Source organism: Sceloporus occidentalis, unplaced genomic scaffold, assembly GCF_023333645.1.
Source record: "Sceloporus occidentalis isolate IW3139 unplaced genomic scaffold, rSceOcc1.0.p SCAF_14, whole genome shotgun sequence".
NCBI lineage: Eukaryota > Metazoa > Chordata > Lepidosauria > Squamata > Phrynosomatidae > Sceloporus > Sceloporus occidentalis.
This window is the reverse complement of record NW_028316994.1, coordinates 15,278,282-15,302,826: the sequence shown is the minus strand read 5'-3', so window position 1 is coordinate 15,302,826 and position 24,545 is coordinate 15,278,282. Positions and strand designations below refer to the sequence as shown.

The following is a 24,545-nucleotide window of genomic DNA, read 5'->3' as shown; positions in this document are numbered from 1 at the left end:
TAAAACTACAGATCCCAGGATTCCTGTATTGGAAGTGACAAAGAGATGGAAGTTGTAATTGAAAAAAAGTAACCTTTTCAAGCTCTACTCCTGACACATCCCAATGTGCCCCTCCTTAGCAAAACTCGCAGGTGATGGAACACCTAGTGGCAGAATTGTCTCCTGCATGCAGGGCAGAGAGGCATTGTTGTTGTGTGACTTCAAGTTGTTTCTGACTTAGGGCAACCCTTAAGGCGAACCACTGGGTAGATTGCAAGAAATCAGAATTTAAAAAACATAAAATTGGAATCTTGGTAACAAAATTTGAATGGGAATTTGTAAGCACATTGTTTCTCCCAAATTTGTTTCATCTAGTTCCCTTTCATTTCTCATTCTTCTCAGTGAGGGCAGTTCAGAAGTTAAAACATGCTAAAGTTTTTGTTTGAGCCAGTATGGCATAGCAGTTTGAGTGGTGGACTATGATTTTGGAGACCAGGGTTCAGTTCCCGCTCAGCTATGAAACTCATTGGGTGACATTGGGCAAGTCACATGCTCTCAGCCTCAGAGGAAGACAACTGCAAACTTCCTCTGCCAAGAAAACCTCATGATAGGTTCGCCTTAGGGTTGTCATAAGTTGGAAGCGACTTGAAAGTGCACAACACACAAACACACACTAATTTTTTGTTTAGCTGAAGTGGCCACCCTCTTTGCCTTAATCATCACTGTGGCTTGCTTTTTCTGCCAGAGGAAAGTGAGATATTTCTGAATGGACAGGAGTAAGGAACCGTCACACACTTCAGAATGGAAAGGAAAGAATAAGAAAATGGATGTTGGAGTAACTTCTTGTGTTTCTTGTCTGCAGTGTGGGACGGCGTAGCACTCTTCTCCTGGCACTTGCTCTTGGCTGCCCTGCAGGCATTTTGGCTGCATTTGCTGCCTCACCCTCTGTGTTCATGTTGGGTCGTTGTCTCTGGGGGGCAATGTTGGGTGGCATGCAGCTTGCCCTCTACCTTAGCCGTGAGTATTCCTTCCTGTCTTAGTCTGACCTCATGCTTCCTTTATGTTTTTCCTGGGGCTTGCAGATTTGAATTCATTGGTTCAGGCCAGTCATCAGCTGCAATCTGTGGCATTGCTAGGGTTGGTATCATCCTAGTGCGGTAACTCACGCTGTCACCACCAGGCTCAGATCAATGGTCCCTCAGGAGCAGAATGGGTGCTATAGGACAGAAAGGCTTTTGTCTACTTGCTGCCAATGGCTGGAGACTGTCCATGTCCTGGGGTATTCCGGTCTACCTGCCTTCTTCAAAAGTCCTGAATGAGTCCAGGCACTATTAAGTGATGGGAGAGGCCTCCAAGAGTTTGCCATGGTGTGCTGACAGGAATTCCAAGCAGCCTCCTTACTTGCTCTGGACAAATGGACCAGGCTGTTCCTAAGATCTTCAGTCTCTGGAAGTCCAAGTCTACCGACAGAGAAGTGTAGTAGTACACTCCACATCGGAAGGCAGACATCCGCCCTCTAGAAATGCCCCTGGCTGCAATCATAATGACAAGCCCATTAAAACCTTTCACTTTATCTGAGGGAACCTTTTTTCAGATACTTATTCGTAGCGAAATTAAATAGACAGTGAAAGGGAGTCATACCTTCTCTGTAACAGTGTCCTGGCTTGAGAGAATATCCACTGCTCAGTGGTATTATCTGTGCAGCACCCAGATCTTAACAATTTTAGATACTTCGCAGAAGTGTAGGGTCTTTTTTGTTTAGACCTTTTTAATTCAGGCTGTGCCATTAGTACTGTGTTTCCACCTGGTGTTTTATTCCTGTGCTTTTGAACTCTTTTATTGTTAAAATTATACAGTGGAGTCTTGTTATACGCTGGGGTTTGGTTTCAAGATCCCCCGTGGATAAAAAAATCTGTGAGTGCTCAAGTTCCATTAAATGTAATGACATAACAAAATGGTGTCCCTTATTAAAAATGGAAAATCAAGGTTTGAAATTTATACTTTTTTGAACATTTTCAAACTGTGTATAAAAAGGGCCGACTGTATTTGCATTCCTTGGAAATAGCTTGGGATATTCTGGAAGGCATAGTTCAGAAAATAACATTTCAAAACTGTACAATCAACAGAGGAAATGTTCTTCTAGCTATAAATATTCCATGCAGATTTGAAATGTTCTCCTCATCACATTTGTCTGTCTCTTCTACTACTCACCTGCCTGCTCTACTCTTTCTGTCTCAATCATCAGTTCATCAGTGTGGTTAGCCTCTTCTGCAGGGATATGTGAAACAGTTATGAGGCTCTCACTGGACACGTCTACATTTGCCAGAATACTCCAAGCTGCTCACAAAGTATTTGGTCTACAAATTCCCCTTGAATTTGCCTATTACCTGCTCTCCTCCTGCTGTGGGTTTTTGGTGCTTGTCACAAACAATGGGTTACTGGCTTCCCATGTGGCACTCATTCATCATCCAGTGCCACTACCGAGGTGAGAACGAGGTGCCCAGCAATGCTATCAATGCTTGGTGCATCGTTCTGACCTCAAGGTGCCTTGCACCTGCTACGGTAGTGGCAGGCAGCTTGCAGGGTCTGAAAATGAAAAAGCAGACACAATCATCACTGCAAACAGAGACAAAAACATACAGCAAAAGGTGAGTTATTTAAACACACGTTAAAGGGAGGAAGTCCTGAATTGGGTGTGGGCATCATAAAGACATTCAACACAGTGAGCCCAAGGCGAACTCAGGGCAGAACACCACATGTAAACAAGGCCACTACTTTCCCTGCAGAAGAGGCAAGCCACACATATGATCGAGACAAGAAGGGCATATAGACAACCCGAAACATGGAGGGAACATAAAGAGAATGGTTGGTTGAAGGCTTTCTTTTATTTCCCCCCCCCCTCCTTTTTTTAAAGGGTTGGAACTGTGCTGTCCTCCCCAGCGGCTGCCAGTGGCCATGGCAGGAGACCTCCTCATGGTTGGAGGCCATTTCCTACTTCTAGGGCTGGCATTGGCTTGTGGCAGCTGGCGGGTCCTACAGGGTGTGATGTCCTCGGGGCTTGGGCTTTGCCTGCTATATGGGTAAGTTAGGGTTGCATCACTATAATCTCTCCAACCCCCCCCCCCCCGCTTTTATCAGTCTTTCTCTTCCCTTAATTACATAATCTCTCCTGCCAAAAGAGCTCCATCTGGGTGTTTATTGTTGTTGTTTTTCTTGATGATGTTAGCTACCTTCAAATTCATGGTGTGTCATGTAGTTTCTGAATGTAGGCAATGTGTTAATTTTACAGAGAAATGCCTGATGTGGGTTGCATTCTCACTGCAGAAATAATCCACTTTGACCCTACTTTTACTGCCATGGCTCAATACTGTAGAATTCTGGGAACTGTAGTTTGTTGTGGCTCCAGACCAGAGCTCTCTGACAGAAAAGGTTAAATGTCTCACAAAACTACAATTCCCAGAATTTCACAGCATTGAGCCATGGCAGAAAAAGTGGTATCAAACTGGATTATTTCTACAGTGCATAGGCAACTTAGGTTAACTGAAATCAATGCTTTTATTTGCTGTTTAGGGAAAGATAATGTTAATATCTACTTCTTAATGGTCAACCCTGCATGTTATGAATTTTGACTGTCCCTTACAGCTATTTTGAAAATTAGCAACACTCCTTGCCACCTATGCCTGACCTGGAGAAAATCTTAAGTACTCGAGTAGCTTGAATACTTCACTACTAAATATTTAAGTACACAGGATCCTCTATTGCCACACCCCTGTCTACACCTTAAGGTGGCTATCCTTGAACAAAAGAAATTCAGGGACAGATGCCAATGCAAAACAACCAAACAAGAGTTAATCACAAGGCTCATCCTTATCTTCTGTGGCAGGAATAGAGAGTAAGGCTTTTATCATGCAACAAGTTTTAATCTGTTCATTAGTGTGATAATGTCTGTTTCACCAGCCAACTATTGTATTTTAATGGCTGCTGTTAAGGAAATGATCACTGTTTGATGTCAGTTAAATGTAATTCCCACCTTCCCAGGTTAAGTGTATAATATTCTGCCAAATGAAACAACATTTAAGGTGCCACAAGACTTTTTGTTGCTTTTAAATAACATGCAGAGGCCTTTGTCTTTGAAAAATGCTTAGTAGTGAAGCAGTTATTTTGTAAAATAACCATGGGTTTTATTCAATATGAAGACACATCACTCCAAAAAGGCCATCAGTAAGCAGAGATGGAGACAGACTAACCTCCTTTTGAAGGGTGTTCCACAGACTTGGTGCCACAATCAACAAGTCCCCATCAGTTGTGTCAATACCTCCTGTATTTTTGTCTAGGGGAACACAAAGCAGGGCAGGATTGAACATCACCATTAACTACTGCCTAACCCACTCATGTGGTGTAGAGGTTTGAAAGTTGAACTACGACTCTGGAGAACAGGGTTCAAAAATCAGCTCAAACATGGAAACCCACTGGGTGATCTTGGGCAAGTCACATTCTCTGAGCCTCAGAGGAAGACTGTAACACTAAAAGAAAGAGGTTGACAACTTTGTCCCACCCAATGTTTGTAAACTGTAGTTCCCATAATCCCTCATCATTGCTTAGGGCTGATGTGAGTTGGGCAAATCACAGTTGCCCACCTGCAGTCTGAAGACAGCCCATTCCAATTATAAGGTTGTCAAAGTTTGTGTCCCTGATACCCAATTCCCCCCTCACCATTCTTTCCTAGCTGCCCTGGATTTTACCCCGAATCGCCCCGTTGGCTTTTGGCCACTCACCGCACAGCTCAAGCCAAGGAGATTCTGATAGACCTTGCCCAGGGAGGTGGTGCCCAGGAGTCTGATGCTCAAGAAGCACTAGCTGGTAAGTCTTGAAAGATGCCAAAAGGCCTTTTATCAAATATAAGCTGATGTCAAGCTTCTCATCAGAGAACCTCGGAAGGTGGTGGACTCTTGTTTTTAATCAGAGGATGAATGACCATCTCTCAGGAGTGTTTTAGTTGTATATTCCTGCATGGGAAAGAGTTGGACTAGATTTCCCTCCCTATCTCTTCTAACCCTTGGATTCTGTGAGGGCCCAGATGAACTGGGCTACCTCCATCCTGTGGCCCTCCAGATGGTGATGAGCTGCCATTCCCATCAGCTTGTGCCAGTTTGGTTAAAGGTGAAGAATGATGGGAGTCATAGTTGAATGACATCTGGAGGACCACAGGTTCCTCTTCCTTGTCCTGGGTCCCTCTGTGCTTAAAAAAAGTTGTGTCAAGCATTGTGTGGTGTTCCTTCTGCCCTTCTCTTTTAATGCGTCCCCTGAAATTCCTTCTACGTCTTCTCCTTTTTTGAAGAACTTGACAATGCCTGCCACCTCCCTGCTGCGGCCCAAATCTCCCTCCGTGCTATGCTATCCTGCAGAAACATCTGGAAAAATGTTCTCATCCTTGGTTTTACCACGTAAGTTGCTCCTGACATGATGTCCCTGGGAACCAGGCATTGCTGGGAGTGGAGGGACAAGATGGGAGAGATATGTAACAGGATGCTAGAGGAGAAAACCCTTTGAAGATGGTGGGGAGGGGGAACCTAAAAATGGGAAAGAGGAACAGGTTGCACCTGCATGTATATAGTATAATGAAGTAAAAAATATTGGAAAGTGGAATGAATGAAAATAAATATTGGGGTGCATCTATCCTTTGTACAAGTGTTTGTATAAAGAACTGCCGATATGTTACACATACTGGTTGAGCATTCCTTATCCAAAATGTTTGGGACCAGAAGTATTTTGGAATACCTCTATTTATATGTACATAATAAGGTATCTTGGAAATGGGACCCCCAAGTCTAAACACAAAATTCTTTTATGTTTCATATACACCTTATACCCATAGTCTGAAGGGAATTTTATACATAACATAATATTTTAATAATATATTTTTGGCATGAAACAAACTGTGTACATTGAACTGTGAGAAAACAAATGTGTCACTGTCTCAGCCACCCATGAAAAGAGTTTTAGTTTTTGGGGTATTTCAAAATTCTGGATAAGGGAGATTCAACATGTATATGCACACAAAGAAAGGAATTTGTATTTCTCTATCCATGTCATGGCTGTCTTATTTTAACAGACAGGTGGAAAGTATATAATGAGCTGTGCTGTCCTTTCATTTTTGGTCTCTGCCACCTCCTCCTCCCCGCTGCAGGTTTATAGCCCATGCCATCTGCCACTGTTACCAACTTGCATGGGAATCCCTGGAGGATCCGCATGCCAAGTTCTACCTCTCGTACCTGCTGTCGACCGGCAGTGCGGGCCTAGCCTGCCTCTTCCTGTGCCTGAGTGTTGACCGGTACGGACGCCGTGGGATTTTACTCCTCACCACCACTTTAACCGGCATCGCCTCTCTTATCTTGCTGGGCCTGGGAGAGTGTAAGTCTCATGGACTGGCTGAGTGGAGAATTGGATGCTTGCTGACCTGTTTATGGTGGTGCTGAGTGCTGGTAGATCATATGAAAGACCTCGTAGTTCAGGAGTCATCATCTTTGGCTAGTCTGGGGACCAGTCCTCACTCTCCCTCTACAGGATCTTCTGCAGGCCACCCTTGCCAATGCTAAAAATGAAAAACAAATGACCAGAACTCACTTCTTTAACCCCAGCCCATCCATCCAATTTTAATTCTTTACTGTGCAAAAAGTAGTGTGGTGGCTTTGTTTTGTTTTATAGGGGAGCTACTGTTCTAATTTTTTCAAAAAAGATAAAGTTTTTGAATGGTATGAGTAGGATTCTCTGGTGGCCACAAAAATAAGTGGCAGCATGTAGCCCACGTACCATATGCTGCCCAGTCTGGAGTTTATCAAGGATTGAGGTATCACATTCACTCTACTGGTTTCTTCTCTATCTTCCCCAGCCATTAGCTAGAGAAAGGGGATCTGAGGCTAAATAAAACCCAGAAATCAGGCTGCAAACTCAGCTCTGGTTTGCATCCAGAGAAGCTAGATTCTCCTCCCAGATGCTTCTAGGAAGCCCCCACACAGGCAAAACCACTTATGAGTATTCCTTGCTGAAAAAAACCCCTATGAAATTCATGGGGACACCATAAATCAACAGGCGACTTTAAAGCACATACTCACACAACAGCTGATAATCAGTGAAAGTTCTCTCCTTCGCCTTGCATTTGTCTAATCCCCTTTTAAAACTGTCTAAGCTGGTGACAGCAAATTCCTATTAAGTCAATTATCTGCTGTGAGGAGGACTCTTACTTTCCCTGTCCTGAATGTACGCTTAAGTAATTCTGTCGGATGGCTCTTGAGGTCCAGTAATGAGAATGGATGACTTCACCATGCCCATTTTTTTACACTTGCATTGTTGGATAATCTCTGGTCATGACTCCCTTTATCTCTTAAAGTAAAAGGCCCCAATCATGTGGTCACCTCTTGGAGAAGCTGTTCCAGTTCCTTGGGTCATTTTGGTTGAACTTTTCTGGGCTCTCCCCACTGTCTAAGGAGTACAACAAATATATCATATGTCTAGATCTTGGAGACATTATTTGCTGGGGCTACCTATTTCCAGCATCCGCCTGAGACTTCTGAGAATTGGTATTCCTCAAAAGGAACATCTCCAGATGCTAGACATACAAGGTATTGGAGTGGTATAGTCCTTGTCCTATATATTCAGCCTATCAGTAGGTGAGCATAAAGCCATTAGTTTCATGGTTGACCTGCGATGAATCATAAAATCATAGTTGGAAGAGACCGCAAGGGCCATCCAGTCCAACCCCCTGCCATGCAGGAAATCCAAATCAAAGCATCCCTGATAGATGGCCATCCAGCCTCTGTTTAAAGACCTCTAAGGAAGGAGACTCCACTACACTCTGAGGAAGGAGTGTGTTCCCCTGTCGAACAGCCCTTACTCTCAGGAAGTTCCTCCTAATGTTGAGCTGGAATCTCTTCTCCTGGAGCTTGCATCCATTGCTCCGTGTCCTGTTCTCTGGAGCAGCAGAAAACAAGCTTGTTCCCTCCTCAATATGACATCCCTTCAAGTATTTAAACAGGACTATCATATCACCTCTTAACCGTCTCTTCGCCAGGCTAAACATCCCCAGCTCCCTAATTCGTTCCTCATAGGGCATGGTTTCCAGACCCTTCAAAACTGAATATAATTACTGATAATCCATGATGTAAATACATCTTTTTCCTGTATACTTCAGTTAACAAGATAGATTCATTTTTGGGCATTACTGCTTTAATAGGCAGAAATGGAATGGAAGAATAGGGATGGGTTCTTTCATCACAAAAAGGGAGAGCAGTTCAACATGTTTCAGCATTTTTTTTTATTTAGAACTAATAATATGCACCTATGAAATGAAATAACTGGGCCAGGTAAGCCACGTATGAGTAGATAAAAACATTTTTAATGTTCTGGAGATCATTTGAAGGTTTTTCATTCTCCAGTTTCCACTTTTCTTAATTATTTTCATTTTGGTGGCTAAACTTAGCAGATCTCTGCTTTCTTAACATGCAGATTGGGGAGCTGGTGAGAGAAGCTTATCTATTTTCACTCTTTCTGTTCTGCTGCTCATGAATGCCCAGTAATGATCTTCTTGCCTGTTGGATGCAGGCAGACATGGCTACAGTAGAATCAGCAAGAGCATGGTTCTCCTTTTCCCTAGCTCACGCTTTCTTTATTGTACAGTGGACCCTTGTTATACGCTGGGGTTTGGTTCCAAGATCCCCCGTGTATAACAAAATTCATGTATGCTCAAGTCCCATTACATATAATGACATAGCAAAATGGTGTCCCTTATAAAAAATGGAAAACCAAAGTAAATTTATACTTTTTGGGAACATTTTCAAACCGTGTATGCTTAAATCCATGTATAAAAAATCCGTGTATAAGAAGGGCCGACTGTATTGTTTACTCCCAGACACATTGCTGCAACCCAAAACCAAAAATCTGTTCCTCCATTCCTCCTTCCCCAGCCTTATGGTGCTGATGCTGCTAAAAATCTTTCAGCTAGACCGCAGATTAGAACAAAATGGGAATTGGGTGGGTGTAAAAAATTGCTCAGGAAAAACAACTTTTACTATCAAAGGCTTGTTAACTGAGGTGTGCCTGCATACATTTTAATGCAACTATTTCTGCTTTGGATGACAAATGTTTTGATTAGGTTGGTTCATTTGCCCATACATACAATTGTAATAATTTTCCCATGCATGATTACTACTGCTTCAATACTTGTCTCTCTCTGTGTTGCAGATCTGAATGATGCTGCACGGAGGACATTCTCCATCTTGGGCCTGTTCTCATCCCATGCAGCCGGCTCCCTCAGTATCTTCTTTGCCTCTGAAGTCATCCCCACCATTATCAGGTCAGACAGGAGAGAGCTGAATGACTGGAAAGCATGGCAGCGGGGACACAGGGGCCTGGGATAAAAATGATCAAGTTTTTAGTTTAAACACGTTTACATAACTTTTACCTTCTGGTCTACCCCTTCCTGCAGAGTTTCTTTGGCTGAAGTTCAATTACTGTTTGCCCCATTCTATATTTTAATTAAGCTTTTGTTCATTGTATGGTTAATCCAGAAGAGATTTTAAATCTGCCAGCATCATATTTTCTTTAGAGAATACACACAGAGCTAGACCTACACTGGATCATTCTGTGATACTGTCACCATCACTGTTTTAAACAGTATTCCTAGGTTTCAACATTTATGCCGGAGGGTTTTCTATGTAAACAAAAATAGCTAGGACCAAAAAATACACGTAGCCTGAATTGGATTGATGGTTTTTTTTTACCCCATCTGATATAATGGGCTGAGACAAAGCATGTCTCAGTGCTGCTTTTCAGTCAGCCACAATGCAGTGAAACAGAAGTGATATGCTCTGGTTGTCATTAAGTTGGTCTTATTTGAAAGTAATTGGTTCCAATGGGGGTACACTGAACTACCCAAATATGCAGGATGTATACATTGAATTTTACCTTTTTTATTTCACTTTCACCACACTTTTTCTGGATTTTTTAGTAGAAAACACTTGATTCTGCACACAAAAAACACTCCTTTGGACTTGGGTCATTTTTATACACTTCAGAGTTTGCACTGGGATAAGAAAAGTCTCGTAATGCTTTTTTAAATCCTAGTGGATGATGTTAACACCCTTCACCCTTTACTGGCCTTGTTTCTTCTCTTGCTCCCTTTCTCAGTAATTATGAACCCATTTGCAGTTACCTCCCCACTCTCATTTTTACAGACTCTCCCCAGCTCCACTACTTTCTCAGTCTAAGCTTCAATACTCTTACAGTAGAAGATTGTGCCACACATAGACAGACGTTAGTATGGGACAGAATTTATTTTCATAAAAACAGATATTTATGGGGCTATGAACCCACTGGTTGATCTTGGGCAAGTCACATTGTCTCAGTCTCAGGGAAGGCAATGGCAAACCTCCTCTGAACAAATCCTGCCAAGAAAACCCCATGATGGGTCACCATAAGTCAGAAATTATTGGCGGACACACACAACAAAAATAAAACACAGGTTCCTAGTCCATATGAAAAGGGGCATAGGCTTGGAAAGTACTTTACTGAAATCTTGAAAAACATGAGGGCAGAAGGATGGTTTTCCAGTAACTCTGGTGCCTTGTTCATTGTCACACATAACATTTTCTTCTGTTCAATGAACAGCATAAGCAGAGTGTTATGAGACTTCTCATACTCCTCAAGGTCCCATGCCCTTTCATGGGAAACTAACAAATGATAAATGCTTTACTACTTTGGATAACAGGTTCAGTCTCCCTTATCCAGAATGCTGAAATCCAAAATATTTGAAAATCATCCACATGGGTGGTTGAGATAGTGACGACACCTTTGCTTTCAGATGGTTCAGTGAACACGAACATTGTTTCATGTACAAAATTATTTTAAATATTGTATAAAGTAACCATCAGGCTACATGTGTAAGGTGTATAAAAAACATAAATGAATTTTGTGTTTAGATTGGGGTCCCATCGTCAAGATGTCTCATTGTGTACACAAGCTGACCAGACCTCCTTTTCCAAGACATATTATACATTTCAACCTTCGTTCCAGGAGGAATTTCAAAATGTGCTTCATTTTGAACATTTTGAACATGACAGTGTGTACGTAAATGCAAATCCGAAATCCAAAACACCTCCGGTCCCAAGCATTTCAAATAAGGGAGACTCAGCTTGCAGTTACTTATTACAGTGTTGCATGTGTGTTAAAATGCTTATACAGTTGACCCTCCACATTTGGTTTTGACTTCTGCAGATTTGATTATTTGCGGTTTTGATTAATATGTTCTCTAGGACTCTCTAGGTCCTCTGGCACAACTCTGCCAGATGTTGACCATAGAGTTGTGCTGGACTACCTAAAAGTTCCTAGAGAAAACATTTCTCTAGGCATTTGTAGGTCCTCAAGCATGATTCTATGACCTTCAGGCAGATGTTGACCATAGAGTTACACTGGAGGACCTGGAGAGTCCTAGAGAGGTGTTCTCTCAGGTAAGTGGTTTTTCCACATTCATGGATGTCCTTAACCCCTAATCCCAGCAAATGTGGAGGGACCACTGTGTATGTTGAATGTTGATTGCCTTAGAACAGGGACAGGAATCATGTGGCCCTCCCATTATCGGGAGACTGTAACTCCCAGCAGCCCTAGCCATTGGCTCCATGATAAGAACTGTTGGGATTTGCCATCTAATAATATCTGGAGGGTTATGTGATTCCTACATTTGAAAAAGCTCTCATCGTTCCGGCTTGTGTAACCAAAGCTGTTCTCTCCCCAGGGGAAAAGGCCTAGGCGTCATTCTGGCATTGGCATCATTGGGAGGTCTAAGTGCTCCAGTGCTCCGGTTGCGAGAACAGCATGGCTCATTCCTTGAACATATTGTGCTGGCGTCCCTCAACATCCTTGCCCTTCTCTGCCTGATGCTGCTTCCCGAGAGCAAACGCAAGGCTCTGCCTGAAGGCCTGCGTGATGGGGAACTTTATCGGAGACCCTCATTGCTCCGCCGGGCCGGGGGAAGCGAAGGCCGAGATGCTGAGGGGGCCACCCGGCGAGACGATGTGCCCCTACTGTCCACACCAAACCCTACTAGCTGATGCATCTCTGCCGTGACTGAATTTGACCACTTTCCTCCACATTGGGCCTAATCCACAAAGGAGGAGAAGGGACAAAGTAGTAGTTAATGTGACCCCTGCTTTTTCATTTTCTGCTTCTGGTGTAATGTGAGGAGACACACAACTTCTTCTGAATGTCACACCAGAAGCAGAAACCCAGAGCAGCAGTGCCAATTGCTTGTGCCACCACACACAATTCTGTTGGCAGAGATAGACCCACACCCTTCTTTTGATTTGCCACAAATGGCTAGGTCTGAACTGGGACCATACATCTCAGGCCCACACTTCCAAGAGTGGGGGGCCAGACAGAATGACCTCAAAACTCCTCGTGTGTGCAATAAAGTCCTCGGTCAGCCTTCTCCAACCTGGTGCCCTTTGGATGTGTTTTGGGACTCCCTGGTTGGAGAAAGCAGTCTTGGATACTATTAAAAATTCTTCACCTCTTTTCCTGGCTCTCCACTTCACTCACTGAAAGAGCTTCCCGATAGCTTTATAACAAGCAGAAATTGAGTAGTCAAGCTTGGTCTCAGCTGGGGAGGCAGTTAGGGAAAAGCTTTACCTGCTGGACTTCTGCCTAGCAGAGAAATGTTAAAGTGCACAAAAGCCATGATTGGTCAGAAAGTGCCAGTATTAGAGAACTGTTTTTGTTTCAACATCTATTCTCCTAAAAGAACTTAGCTGTTACATCCATTTCCCAGTCTCTTGGGATACCTCATGGTTTCATTTATTTATCTCAGATCACACCTTGAAATTTGCCAAAGGCTTCTCCTTTGTGGGGAGATAAAGCCTGCCCTAATTCATAAAACTTAACTGTAAATAACCGCCTATTTGGAGCAGTTTCCATCATCATGCCCATTTTACAGATTTAGCAACTGAGGTCAAGAACTACATTCAAAATCACTGGCTATTTTATGGACAAGGTCAAAGCTTTCAATCTATGCACTCCATTCCTAATTATTCATAATCACTTTGATACAAATCTGTCTAGAAAGGGCTCTTAATTAAATCTTTTTTGCCAAGCTTCTTGAATGAAATTGGGGGCCTTCAAAATCTTTTTAATCACCTGATTTTCCCCCCAAAAAAGGCCTGGGGCTGATGGCTCTGGAAGTGCTTTCCAGCGATTTCTATTCTTTGTGGGCTTCAGAAAACCTATTTTGTTTGCTACTCACATAAGAGGCATGTTGATTCAACTGATTTCTTGTTCTGCCACATGACTGTATGCAAAACTGGACCCACCTGTATAGACATTTCTTGCCAGGGCATTGTTTAAATGATAACAGCCGGAAATTAACAATAGCTATCAATTTCCCCCCAATTATTTTAATGTTGGCTTTCTTACTGTCAAAGATACAGGGCTCCTGTGGGTCGCAGCCTTCATTAAGAATATCAGCAGTACTTCACTTGGGACTTCACACAATCTTCCATCATGTGTGACTGGTAATTCAACTCATTTAAGCTAAAAGTAAAAGCAAATTGGCATCACTGATAGGAGGATACTGAAGATAAGAAGGGAACATGGCAATGCTGTGACTAGACTCAACTCCTGTTCCTCCAGGATGTTTCATAATGCAACCCACCTAAATTTGGAAAGTGTTTTGGCTGCTTTTTAATCCTAAAGGGAAATGAACTACTGACTGTTAATAAGCTAAATACAGATTAAAGAAAATTCTTGAGAACTCTGATCAATCCCAGAACATTTATTAAGTCATGGTGTTACCTTTCATCCATCGTCCTGTATGTGTGCATCATTTCTACCTTTGTTCTATGCATTAACAGTGCCACTATGACATAGCTAAGAATAGCCAGTGCTCAAAATAACAGATTCTGTATGGGTAAGGGGCAAGTGTTTTAATTGAAATTGGGGCTGCAGGAGCTATGTGAGGAGGAAAGACTTGCAAAATGGGCTCTCTGGACCTATTGCAGGAGATTCTGGAAGGCAGAAAAGTTCCCTTCAGTTCCAAGTTACTTCTGATCTCATTCCCTGCCTCAAAGGCTGCAACCCATTTCCAGCTGGTTTAGACTTTCCAGAAGATGGATCACTACCAGGCGATGCTCCCACAAACTACAGGGGAGATGCTTTCTTTGTTAAGGACATCAATGTGGGACAAGCCTCACCTGAATACACTCAGCAGCTTCCTCTTTGCAAGGAACATATCGGGTGCATTGTTTTTTCAAATAAACCTAATGGAATACCTTCTCTCCAGCAGAACCAAAGTCTTGGCAACAAAAACCACTCAAGCTCATCTTTCTTCCAAAAAAAACATCTTTATTTTTTTCCACCCTCTTAACATTTTTTTCCTATTTCTCCCTCTCTACCCTCCCCAGCCCTGGCCCAACCTGAATCTTTCCTTCCCCCACCCTTTCTTTTCCCTTCTTTTTTTTTTTTTAATTCATTCTCCCACAGGGAAACATGGCCCTTAATTCCTCCCCACCGACCCCCAACCCCAACCCGCCCCCCAAGGGAGTCCTCTCCCTTGCCCCAGGTTGCTACAGCTTCAGGTTTCGGTGACATTTCTTCAGGCTAAAAAATAAAAGAACCTGTAAAGATAAAGACACTCAAACAAGGCATATAACATACCCCTGGAATGAAGGTGGGGGGGGGGGGGCAGAGCAGAGAGGGGAAGGTGGCAAGAGGTAAAGTGGGGAGTTGGGGGGCAAAGTGAAGTGTCATGACCCTGAAGAGGAGCGACGATCATTGAATGGAAAAACACCCCAACCGCTTCTAGAATTAAGGTTCAGGATGCAGAACGCAAGACTGAGCAGGAGGGAAAAGGGACTCTGGGGCTTTGGGATGGAAAGAGGGGAGAAAGCTCTGGTTGGATCGCCTAACATGCACCCAGAACAGGAAGCTGAGAGACTTGAGTCTGCCAAAGTGAGAAAGACAAGAAAAAGCAGATGGCATTAACGTCTTGACCCGGGCAGCAACAGAGCTGCGGTGGCCAAGAACACCAGCCCCCATTCCCCATTAACCCCTGGGAAGGGAAGCCAAGGAGAGCTGGAAGAAACCATGCACACAGACATACAGACACACACACACATAAAATAATGGCCACGGGTGCAGACAAAAAAGCCAAAATAATGACAAAACACACTGAAAAAAGAAACAAGAAGGGGGAGTGGGGTGGAAGCCCTCCCAACCATGGTCCCTCCCCAAATGCAGAGCCACAATAAAAAGGTAAGAGAAAGAATGGCTCGGTTAGCCCAACAATCTCCACAGATAGAAAGGGATAGGGATGAAGGGCAGAGAGGGCAACAGGGCTTCAATCAGCAGTATTTGCAGGTGGAGACTTAACAACAAAATGGCCCCCCTGTCATTTTTGTCTGCCTCCCCCAACCCTCAAATAAGCCAGCCCTCTTTCTCTGCACAACATTAGATACATTCTCCTCCCACCAACAGTATTTTTTTCCATCATGGTAACAATCTTCATTTTTTTCTTTTTTTTTTTCCTCCTTCCTAAAACCACCATATTTTGTTTTTGTTTTTAGTAAGGGGAATACCATGAGGTCGCTCTGGCCCGGCCCCTGTAAAGAGAAGGAGGAAGCAGGTTAATGAAAAGCACGTGGAAGAATAGCTGCCATAACCCCAAACCTAAAGAAGATGCCAGCTGGGAAAGTCCTCTGTCATGACAAATTGCAGGCTGGAGACAAAAAACCCCACCTCTAACCCCAGAACTTTAAGCCCTTTTGCCCATGCATGATACAGGAAACTGGCAGCCTTTTGAAGTCAAAATAACATTTTGTATTTCAAAAGTTGCTGAAGTTTGACTCAGGGATACTTCAACAAGTACTGGCAAAAAGAGAGTAAACTGACCACAGTACATTGCATTGCTTTCAGTTCAGAACCCTCAAATCTTAAACAATCCAAAGAGGCCTTAAAAATCTGATTTCAATTGAACTGTTTATTTCTTCTGTTGGATTTATTCTTGTCATCCCCTTTAACGGGCTTTGACTCCCCTTCCTAAAAAAGCAGTTATGGTTCTCAGCCTCTTTCAGTTTGTCTTTCATCTGAGACACAGTAATCCCATTTATTCTTGAAACTTCAGTCTAATCCAGAACACCTGCTCCCCCAGCCAACCTGTACAGAAACCCCACACCTCAAGTGGGGAAGACTGCCCTCCCCGTCCCCACTGACAAGGTTGAGCCAGACCTGTAAGCCCGTCCTCGGGGCGGCCTGCTGCTGAAGCCACTGTAGAAACGGGCCCGGGAGCTGCTGTAACCAGATCCTCTCCCTCGGAACCGGGTCCGGGGGAACCCCCGGTCTGTGGTGCTGATCCCAGGGCGGTTGGTCCGTTTGGGAATCACCTTCAAAAAAAGATGAGAGATCCTTGTATGTGAGGCTCAAAGGAAGGTAATTTGAAAACTCCATAAACCATCAGGCAACCATCACAGATCGGCATCCTGTTTATGACAGACGTAAGCCCACCGTAAGCCTGTGTATGTCTTTTATTTTCATTCTCTTCCACCCTAGACAACAAGATCACATCCAGGACTCACCACACAACTGCAATAGCACTCTCTCCATGGCCATTCCATTGCTGGTAGAGAACGGAAGGGATCAGAGGAGTATCTGACTATTGGAAACTACAGAGTGGAGCGTCACTAGCAGGGTGCAGATCGCACCAGGTGACACTTTAGAAGTGACAGTGAACATTCAGTGGGGCATTCTCAGCCTCCGTCCCAAGACCACCCAGTTGCCCCGCTCCAGCAGCTAAGGCACTTCTGCCATCCATCACCTACAAGTGCAGGTGGGGCTCTGGCACTGCTGCCACTTGTCAGCCCCTTTCGGATCTGGCAGGGCTGCTGGCTGGGAAAGGGTAGTACAGGCAACCACAGACTTCCCCCCCTTCCACAAAAGGAAAGGCATATGAGGCTGCTATTGCCTCCATTTCCTGCCCAGTCAACAGCCTCCTTGGATCAGGAAGGGGTTGCTGGGCAGTGGCAGCAACAGCCCACCCCCCACCATGGCTGAGGTGGCCTGGCTGGCAGAGGGGTTTGGCTGGTAACTGTGGTAGCCAGCCTAGGGGTGAACAAATGAGTTACCACACTGAGGTGACACCAATCCTAGTGAAGACATTCCAGTTAAAAATCTATTACATTACCTGCAGAGACAGGTGTAAGGATCTCAGTAAAATATATCCTCAAATCCCCCTGCTCTCCATAGCAATGAAATGAAAGGGTAGGCTATCAACAGCTCAACCTGAGTCCTGAGGGTGGTGACAGGATCCATAGAAGCCTTGGAATTCTTCTAGCATGCTCAGTCATGTAGGATCTATCCCAGTGTTTGTTTCTACTGAAGGCTTAACAACCCCACCCCCAATTCTTAAATCTGTGTACTGTAGTTTTCCCTACTCTTGCCATTTCTTCTTTGATCTACATTACTCTACACGGTCAGTTATGTATATAATGGTTTGGAGTAATCTAAGTATCGATAAACACACAAAAGACAGCTCTGTCCCCCAAGAAACTCAACATCTAAATTTCAGGCAAGAGGGAAGACCACAGAGAGCAGGAACTGGAAGATATATGAACAAGAAGGGATGATCATCCACTGGAATCTTCCCACAGATTATTTTCTGGCTCCTGAGTCAGTGAACCACACAACCTCCAGTTGTAAAAAGTGATAGGATGCACAACCAGGGGACTGCAAGAGAAAAGGGCTGAGGAAGAATGTACTTACCTTGATCTGTCTCCCTCTGAAGAGGGATTCATCTAATGCTAAGGACGTCCGCACTGACTCCTTGTCAGAAAACTCAATATAGGCAAACCTTGGGGGAAGGCCAGGAAGAAGGAAGAATGATTAAGAAACAAATGAGATTGCTCTTTTGGGGGGAGGGAGGTTTTAATTATTTGAACATCCTGGATTTGATCAAGTATGTTAGTTCATGGTTATGTTCACCACCCTAAGACCTTCTCCCTGTAGGGCAACTCACAAGATGGGCAAATTAATTTTATTAATTACTAGCATAAAAAACACAATGCCTAACAGCCCCCTTGATCCACACTCACCCCTTGGGGTGGCCAGTATACTTGTCACAAAGAATGGTCACGCGGTTGACAGAGCCACAGCCATGGAAGTGGGCCTCTAGCTCTTCTGCTGTTGCCCCATAATCCACCTGAAAATGGGAAGTGGCACAAGGTGAGGTTAGCAAGATGTTCCTTTTGTTCTCATTAAAAACTGGGGTGTGGGAGACACTTACATTGCCTACATATATGGATCTGGCATCAGCTTCCATCTTTTCTTCTAAAGACATGATGACTGGGCCAGCTGCAAAGGAAGGGAGCCATCAGTTGGGAGACTCTGAGAAGGAAGAATTATTTCCAGCACTCCTAGTGCCTAGGAAGGAGCACAGCCCAAAGGACTTAGACCAACGTAGTCACCAACATCTGCTGGGAGGTTTAGGAAAGGCAAAACATTGGGAGTTCACTATTTCAAGTCTTCCCTTCCTTGCTAGGGAGGACATACTTTAAATGTTGGGAGGAGCAAACAGAACACATAGCAGAGTCACCAGACTACCAATGGGTCAAGCATGATTCTTTGCTGTAAAGTCCTCTACTTCCACTTTAATACTATGAAAGAAAACACAGAACTGGGAAATTCCATATGTGCCTTGCCCGACATCCTTCCACGCTAGAACCTCCAATGGCCAAGTCACACTGTACTGATGTGAACAACCAGCCTGCAGCAACCAACTCCTTCCCCACCCTCTAGTGCTCCTAGTCCTTTGCTGCCTTTGCAGTTTGCTAGGATCCCCCAGAAGACAAGTCACTGGGGAAAGCATGCCCTTACAGGAATGTAAATAACACCCAGTTCCACTTCTATTACCTTAACTATTGTTGGATGTGCTTTGCATTTATCCTTTTCTGCTCTGCCTCTTGTGGTGCAACTGCTATGGTTCTCTGCTGTACCTCAGTATTACTGACCCTACCAAAAGTCTCCTGTGGCAGAGCCCAGACTCTAAACATTTTGAAAAATCCTTATAAGACCTGTCCCAGTTAAGTTCATCTCTCAATTCCAGTGCAATCTGGATATATCCCTTATCTCCATTTCACACTAATGCTGCTTCAGCCTCAAAGAAACCTAAAATACACATAACTTCTTGCATCCCTATGATCTATCTTGATCTGTCAACCCTTCTCAGTTCAAGATCCTTCTATAAGAGCTTAACCCCCTAGAAAAAACTCATGCTGGGAAAAAGAAAAATTAAATAGTTGAACAACCACTTGTGACAAGAAAGTGCTGCCTTTTGCCGCACTATAGTACAGCGGGACCCTGGTATCCGCACTTGTACATCCATGTCCACGTTGCCCGCAGTGGCAGTGCACGCATGCAGTCATGTGGCCATTGGGGACAACAGGACTTGAGCATACACAGATTTTGGTATCCGGGGGGGGGAGTCCGGAGCAAATCCCCACAGATACCAAAGTTCCACTGTGCTAGGATTGGAAATGACTATGACCATACTCTGAAATTAAAAATATTCCTTTCTGGGGGACTGCAGCTCCAGTAATCACCAAGCCAGCAAGCAGAGGCTTTCCAAGGAAAGGATCAAAGTTCATCTCCGAGTACAGTGGACGAGTACCTCCATCTGAAACCCTTACAGATCACTTCCAGTGCTTAAAAAACGATTTCACATGACATATCATGCTTGCATATTACTCTATATGTTAAGCCAAGGGTTGCATTTTTTTGTGATGCTTCTCCATTAACTCCTTCACTTTAAACATATTTCCACCAGAATCAAAATACTTTGGTTTCCCAGAAGCCACTAGCATGTCAATCTTTTATCAATTCATTATTGGACTGGCCAATCCACTACCAAAGAATAGTCACAAACAACTCCAAAAACTGAGAGAAAACTATCAATTTTTCCAGGTCCTGACATTTCCTGGATTATTTTTGCACCAACATCACCTTTACTGGGCCATTTTCAAGGTTTCATTAGGTCAACAAAGAATCCAAAGGGTTGTAGTCAACAGCACTCATACATCCACAAATCAAAGGTGACTCCATCTTGCCTAGAGAGACATTCTCCATGGAAGGGTTTTGCCAACTACAGTACAAACAAGCCAACAACCTGCTCTTTCACCACTATGAAGACTTGCCTTCCTGGGAAGAAAATCCAGAATGGAAGAGCGAGGGAACCAAGGAACTGAAGACAAAGATGCTCACCATTGCCAGGTGGAGGACTCATATTCATTTGTTTCTCAACTTCATTCTGCAGCTCTTTCAACTTCTCTGCTTCCTCCTCCATTTCTCGCACTCGAGCTTTAATAGCTTCCAGCTCCTGAGGGGGGAGATAGAAAGGGTGGGTAGGGAAAAATGAGGAGGTAGTTAGAAGGTAACCCAATAGCCCTAAGAACTCTCTCCCACTCAAACATTTGTCTTCAGTGTGTGTTTCCCCCATTACTTACTTCCATCCATCAACCTCTATTGCTTCCCAGTTCACAAGATGCCTACCACACAATTCCTTGTTTCTAACCATTTTGGTCTTCTTCAGAGTAATCCTAAAACAACCCACATTATTCAAGGCTTTATAACCCAAACACCACTTTCAGACAGCAACCCCAAACCTCATTCCTTCACTAGATGAAATGTATTACCTGCCACAGAAGCAAGGGCTTCTGCTCCTGTCACAAAACTGTGCCTCCACAAATGTTTGGCTCAACTCAACATGGCCAAATTGTTCCCCTCCAGAACACTGTCCTTAAACAGCCAGCCCCCAGCCCTTCAATTAACAGACAAAAGTTAGCTCCTGTGAAGAAATATATTCAATAGCCTTTTAAGAAACTACCAGCCAGGGATCCTTCTCTCCTGTGCCAAATTGCTGGGGTTCCCTATTGGTCTGCAAACAAAGGGGCTTTCTTTCCAGGGCAACTAGGGCAGGAGTCAAGTGGGCTGGCAGGGGGGGGAAGCAACCGATCCTTCCCCCACGCCCTGCAAGGGATTCATACTTACAGTTAAAATACAAGGCTATTCCCAGCAAAGACGGTATGCCACCTCCTTTTCTGCACCATCTCCTTGTGCTCCAACACAGTCCTCCCTTGCCCACACCGCCCCCTGCTGATCTCCATTGGGAGTGCAAGATGGCTTAGCTGCAGGGAAGCAATCCCCACCAAAAAGGGAGAAACCCTATGGGCTGGTTTTTGGGGGATGCTCAGCTTTGGAGGAGACCCTGCTTCCCATGCTAAATGCTAAGATCCTAAAATGTAAAGATATACATCTGAGCACTAAGGTTAGAATTGTACAAGGCATTGTATTCCCTATTACCATGGACAGACATGAGAGCTGGACAGCGAAGAAAGCGGATGAGAAGAAAATCAACTCATTGGAGATGTGGTGCTGGAGAAGGAGGGCACCAAGGACAGCTAAGAAGACAAACAAATGGGTTCTAGAACAGGTCAAACCTAATTTTCCCCTGGAAGTCAAGATGGTCTTTGGCCACAGGCAAGGCATGAATCATGGTAGAAAGCAGCAGAAAAAGGGGAAGAGCACACGCCAGATGGATAAACTCAGTCAAAGAGGGAGGGGGGGGGAGGTTGTAGGTTTTTTGGGCTCTGTGGCCATGTTCTGGAAGAATGTATTTCTGATGTTTTGCCTGCACATGTGGCTGGCATCTTCAGAGAATGTTAGCATGGAAGTGAGTGGGGTACATATATATATATGTGTGTGTGTGTGTGTGTGTGTGTGTGTATTCTGTGTGACCCTTGGTTGAGAGCAAGTGATTTACATGTTAATCTATGTCTTGTTCTGTTGGTGAATGGCAAGGCCTCAGGGTGGGAGGATATGCCAGGAGGATTTGTGTCTATTTAATTAGTGGATTTTGGACTGTGCCAACAACTATCAGGTCAGAATGCACAGGGAAACCACTGCAATCCACAAACACCTGGACAATTTCAACAGGAAAGAAGAAACCCTGAAAGTAAACAAGGCTATCAGTCCTGAAAAACACCAAAATCAAGACTCAGGGCCAGGGCCTTTCCCAGATCACTGATTATAAAGACACAAATCCTCCTGGCATGTTCTCCCAGCCTGAGCATGTCTAAGAGGCCGCCATTTATACTACTGTGTTTTTATTTGATGTTCCACGCTTTTCCTTAACGTCCTCCATTGTGAACATGGCTAAGAAGCCTAGATTTCTATTTCTACGAGTGTCTTTCAGCTGTTATTTGGAAACGTCCTACATTTCTTTTGAATGCCTTCCATTTTGAAAATGGCTAAGAACTATGGATTTTTATCACTACATACGTGTTTAGCTGTTATTTGGTCATGTCCTACGCTTCTCCCGAATCCATCCATTTTGACCTGGAAGAACTCCAAAATGTCCTCCATTCTGAGCATGGCTAAGAAGCCTGGATTTATCTTTCTATGAGTGCATTTAGTTTTTATTTAGCAGTGTCCTCCATTCTTCCTGAATGTCCTCCATTCCGAGCAGGGAATTCTGGGCACAGCTAAGAAGCCTGGATTTATCTTTCTGTGAGCGCTCTTAGCGTTTTACTTGTTCACGTCCGACACTTTTCTCGAAACCCTTCCATTCTGATTAAGGCTAAGCTGATGGAGAAACACGATCTCTAAACTGACCCCTACTTTGCCTGTTTAATGTTCTATCGTCTGCTGTACTTATACTCTTATAAATTTCATTTTTGTGCTCTCTTTGCTTAACCTTTTACACAGGGTTTTTATATAGAGTTCTATTTAGCTTTGTGTATTTTGAGACCGTCCATGGGATAATAATTAATAAACATGGATTGGTTAATAATAATAATAATAATAATAATAATAATAGGATAGGGCTAAAGCCTGGAATTTATCTCTCTCTATTTTATTCATTTATTTTATTTTTATTCTGCCTTTCTCCCAAGTCAGGAACCAAGGAGCCCCCCCCCTCTCTCTCTCTCTCTCTCTCTATATATATATATATATATATATATTTTCTGCTTTTCTCCCAATATCTGCCTGGATGAGTTATCAGTGGGATATAATGGCCAATTATGCGGTGGAGGCAACAAGACTATGGCTTAGATTTTGTAATAATGATCCTGAAGTTTTATTGTGAACGTATGTTGCTGTATGCCTAATAAAGGCTAAATGAAGGAATGAATGAATGAATGAATGGCCTTTCTCCCAAGTTGGGAACCAAGGCAGGGTATATATATATATATCTATATATATATTCCCCCTTTCTCCCAAATTGGGAATCAAGGCGGCTCACAATACACACATTCATACACACACACATATATACAAAAACACACATTATACATATATACACGTTAAAAGAACCCTTTTGAAGACAATGAAAATTCCATGACCGTTTTAAAGCTTTGATGCAGCCTTCCTTCCCCCTTTCCCTTCCCCTTCTTCTCCCTGGACTCCCTCCATTCAGAGCATGGCTTACGAAGCCTGGGAGAGAGAGAGAGATCTATTTCTACGGACATGTCCTCCGTTCTGAGAAGCCCGGGGTCTGCCTGTCTTGTGTGTGTGTCTGTTGCATGTATTCCCACCCTTCCTCTGGCAGCGTCCTCCGTTTCGAGCAAGGCTTAAGAGGCCTGTATCTATCCCGAAGAGCGCGCTTTGCGCTTCCGCCTGGGCCTCCTCCTCCTCCCTTCTGGGCCTGCCTTCAGAAGCCTTCATGCCCTCACCGGGTCCTCGATGGCGGAGTCTCCGGGGTCGCTCTCTCCCAGGCCGGCCTCCTCCTCCAGCTCCTCGGCGTGAGGGTTGTGGTGATGGTGGTGGGGAGCCCCGGCTTGGCCGGCCCTGGAGGCAAGCGAGGAGGACGAGGAGGAGGACAGGGCGCCTCGAGGCCCGGAGCCCCTGCCGCCGCCTCCAGCCGCCGCCGCCGCCCCGGTCCCTCCCGCTCCTCCTCCTGCTGCTGCTCCTCCTCCGGTGGCGGCCTCCAGCAGCAGCTCCTCGTCCTCCTCCTCGTCCTCCTCGATGTCCCTGCGCAGCCCTCGGCCTTGCTCCGCTCCAGGCCCGCTCCCGCCTAAGCCGTTCCCGTACTGGGAGTTGGAAGCAGGCCCTCCGCCGCCGCCGCCGCCGCCGCCGCCACCGCCGCCTCCCGGTTCCCCTTCTCCGGCCAAAGCCGCCGCCGCCAAGGCCCCTCTCCCGCTGCCGACGCTGCTCGTGCCCCGCACAGACGCCATAGACCTCGCCACTGCCGCCCGCCGCACGGCCGCCGCGCTCTGATTGGACGCCCGCCCGCACGCGCTCCCATTGGCCCCTTCGCCGCCCGCACGCCATTGGTCCCCCAACGACGCTCCTCCCCCTCGCTCCCCAACCATTGGTTAGCTTTACCCGTCCATCAAACGTACCCGGCTCGGATAGGTTGTGAGAAGAGAAAAGAGGGCCGTGAGGCGTTTTTAACTGGCTCGACAGCGGCCTCGAGCGTGATTGGGCAACGCAAGAGGTCTTGCCCCGCCCGCCTTTCTCTGACTGGACGAAGCGGCGAT

At 44.7% G+C, this 24,545-nt stretch overlaps 2 protein-coding genes and 1 long non-coding RNA gene across 6 annotated transcripts in view; 1 reads left to right on the top strand and 2 right to left on the bottom strand.

Annotated features, from left to right (window-relative positions):
- The window catches only part of LOC149304211 (uncharacterized), a 9,579-nt gene extending 306 nt beyond the window's left edge, over positions 1-9,273 (bottom strand). For both annotated transcript variants that reach the window (XR_016271987.1, XR_016271986.1), the window contains exons 1-4: positions 9,196-9,273; positions 6,437-6,571; positions 4,227-4,309; positions 2,367-2,565 (exon numbers count right to left, since the gene is read on the bottom strand). This is a non-coding gene — a long non-coding RNA (uncharacterized LOC149304211). The remainder of the gene's footprint in view (positions 1-2,366; positions 2,566-4,226; positions 4,310-6,436; positions 6,572-9,195) is intronic.
- SLC22A17 (solute carrier family 22 member 17) overlaps positions 1-13,774 on the top strand; it is an 18,350-nt gene extending 4,576 nt beyond the window's left edge. Inside the window, exons 4-10 of one of the 2 annotated variants that reach the window (XM_089480550.1) lie at positions 842-996; positions 2,894-3,059; positions 4,706-4,839; positions 5,318-5,423; positions 6,167-6,390; positions 9,217-9,328; positions 11,765-13,774. In XM_089480550.1, the coding sequence (XP_089336676.1) occupies positions 842-996; positions 2,894-3,059; positions 4,706-4,839; positions 5,318-5,423; positions 6,167-6,390; positions 9,217-9,328; positions 11,765-12,080 (1,213 nt within the window). In that variant the 3' untranslated portion in view covers positions 12,081-13,774. The remainder of the gene's footprint in view (positions 1-841; positions 997-2,893; positions 3,060-4,705; positions 4,840-5,317; positions 5,424-6,166; positions 6,391-9,216; positions 9,329-11,764) is intronic. The other variant, XM_089480551.1, reaches the window with a different exon arrangement.
- Positions 13,767-24,545, bottom strand: PABPN1 (poly(A) binding protein nuclear 1). 2 transcript variants are annotated; one of them, XM_089480552.1, is made up of 7 exons: positions 23,739-24,254; positions 20,269-20,383; positions 18,296-18,363; positions 18,105-18,211; positions 17,776-17,863; positions 16,246-16,400; positions 13,767-15,620 (listed from the first exon to the last, which is right to left on the bottom strand). In XM_089480552.1, the coding sequence occupies exons 1-7, from the start codon at positions 24,237-24,239 to the stop codon at positions 15,581-15,583; spliced, it is 1,074 nt and encodes a 357-aa protein (XP_089336678.1). In that variant the 5' UTR covers positions 24,240-24,254; the 3' UTR covers positions 13,767-15,580. The 2 variants fall into 2 exon arrangements, with proteins under 2 accessions (XP_089336678.1, XP_089336679.1); XM_089480553.1 differs by lacking the exon at positions 23,739-24,254 and adding an exon at positions 24,408-24,545 and having other exon boundaries at positions 13,793-15,620.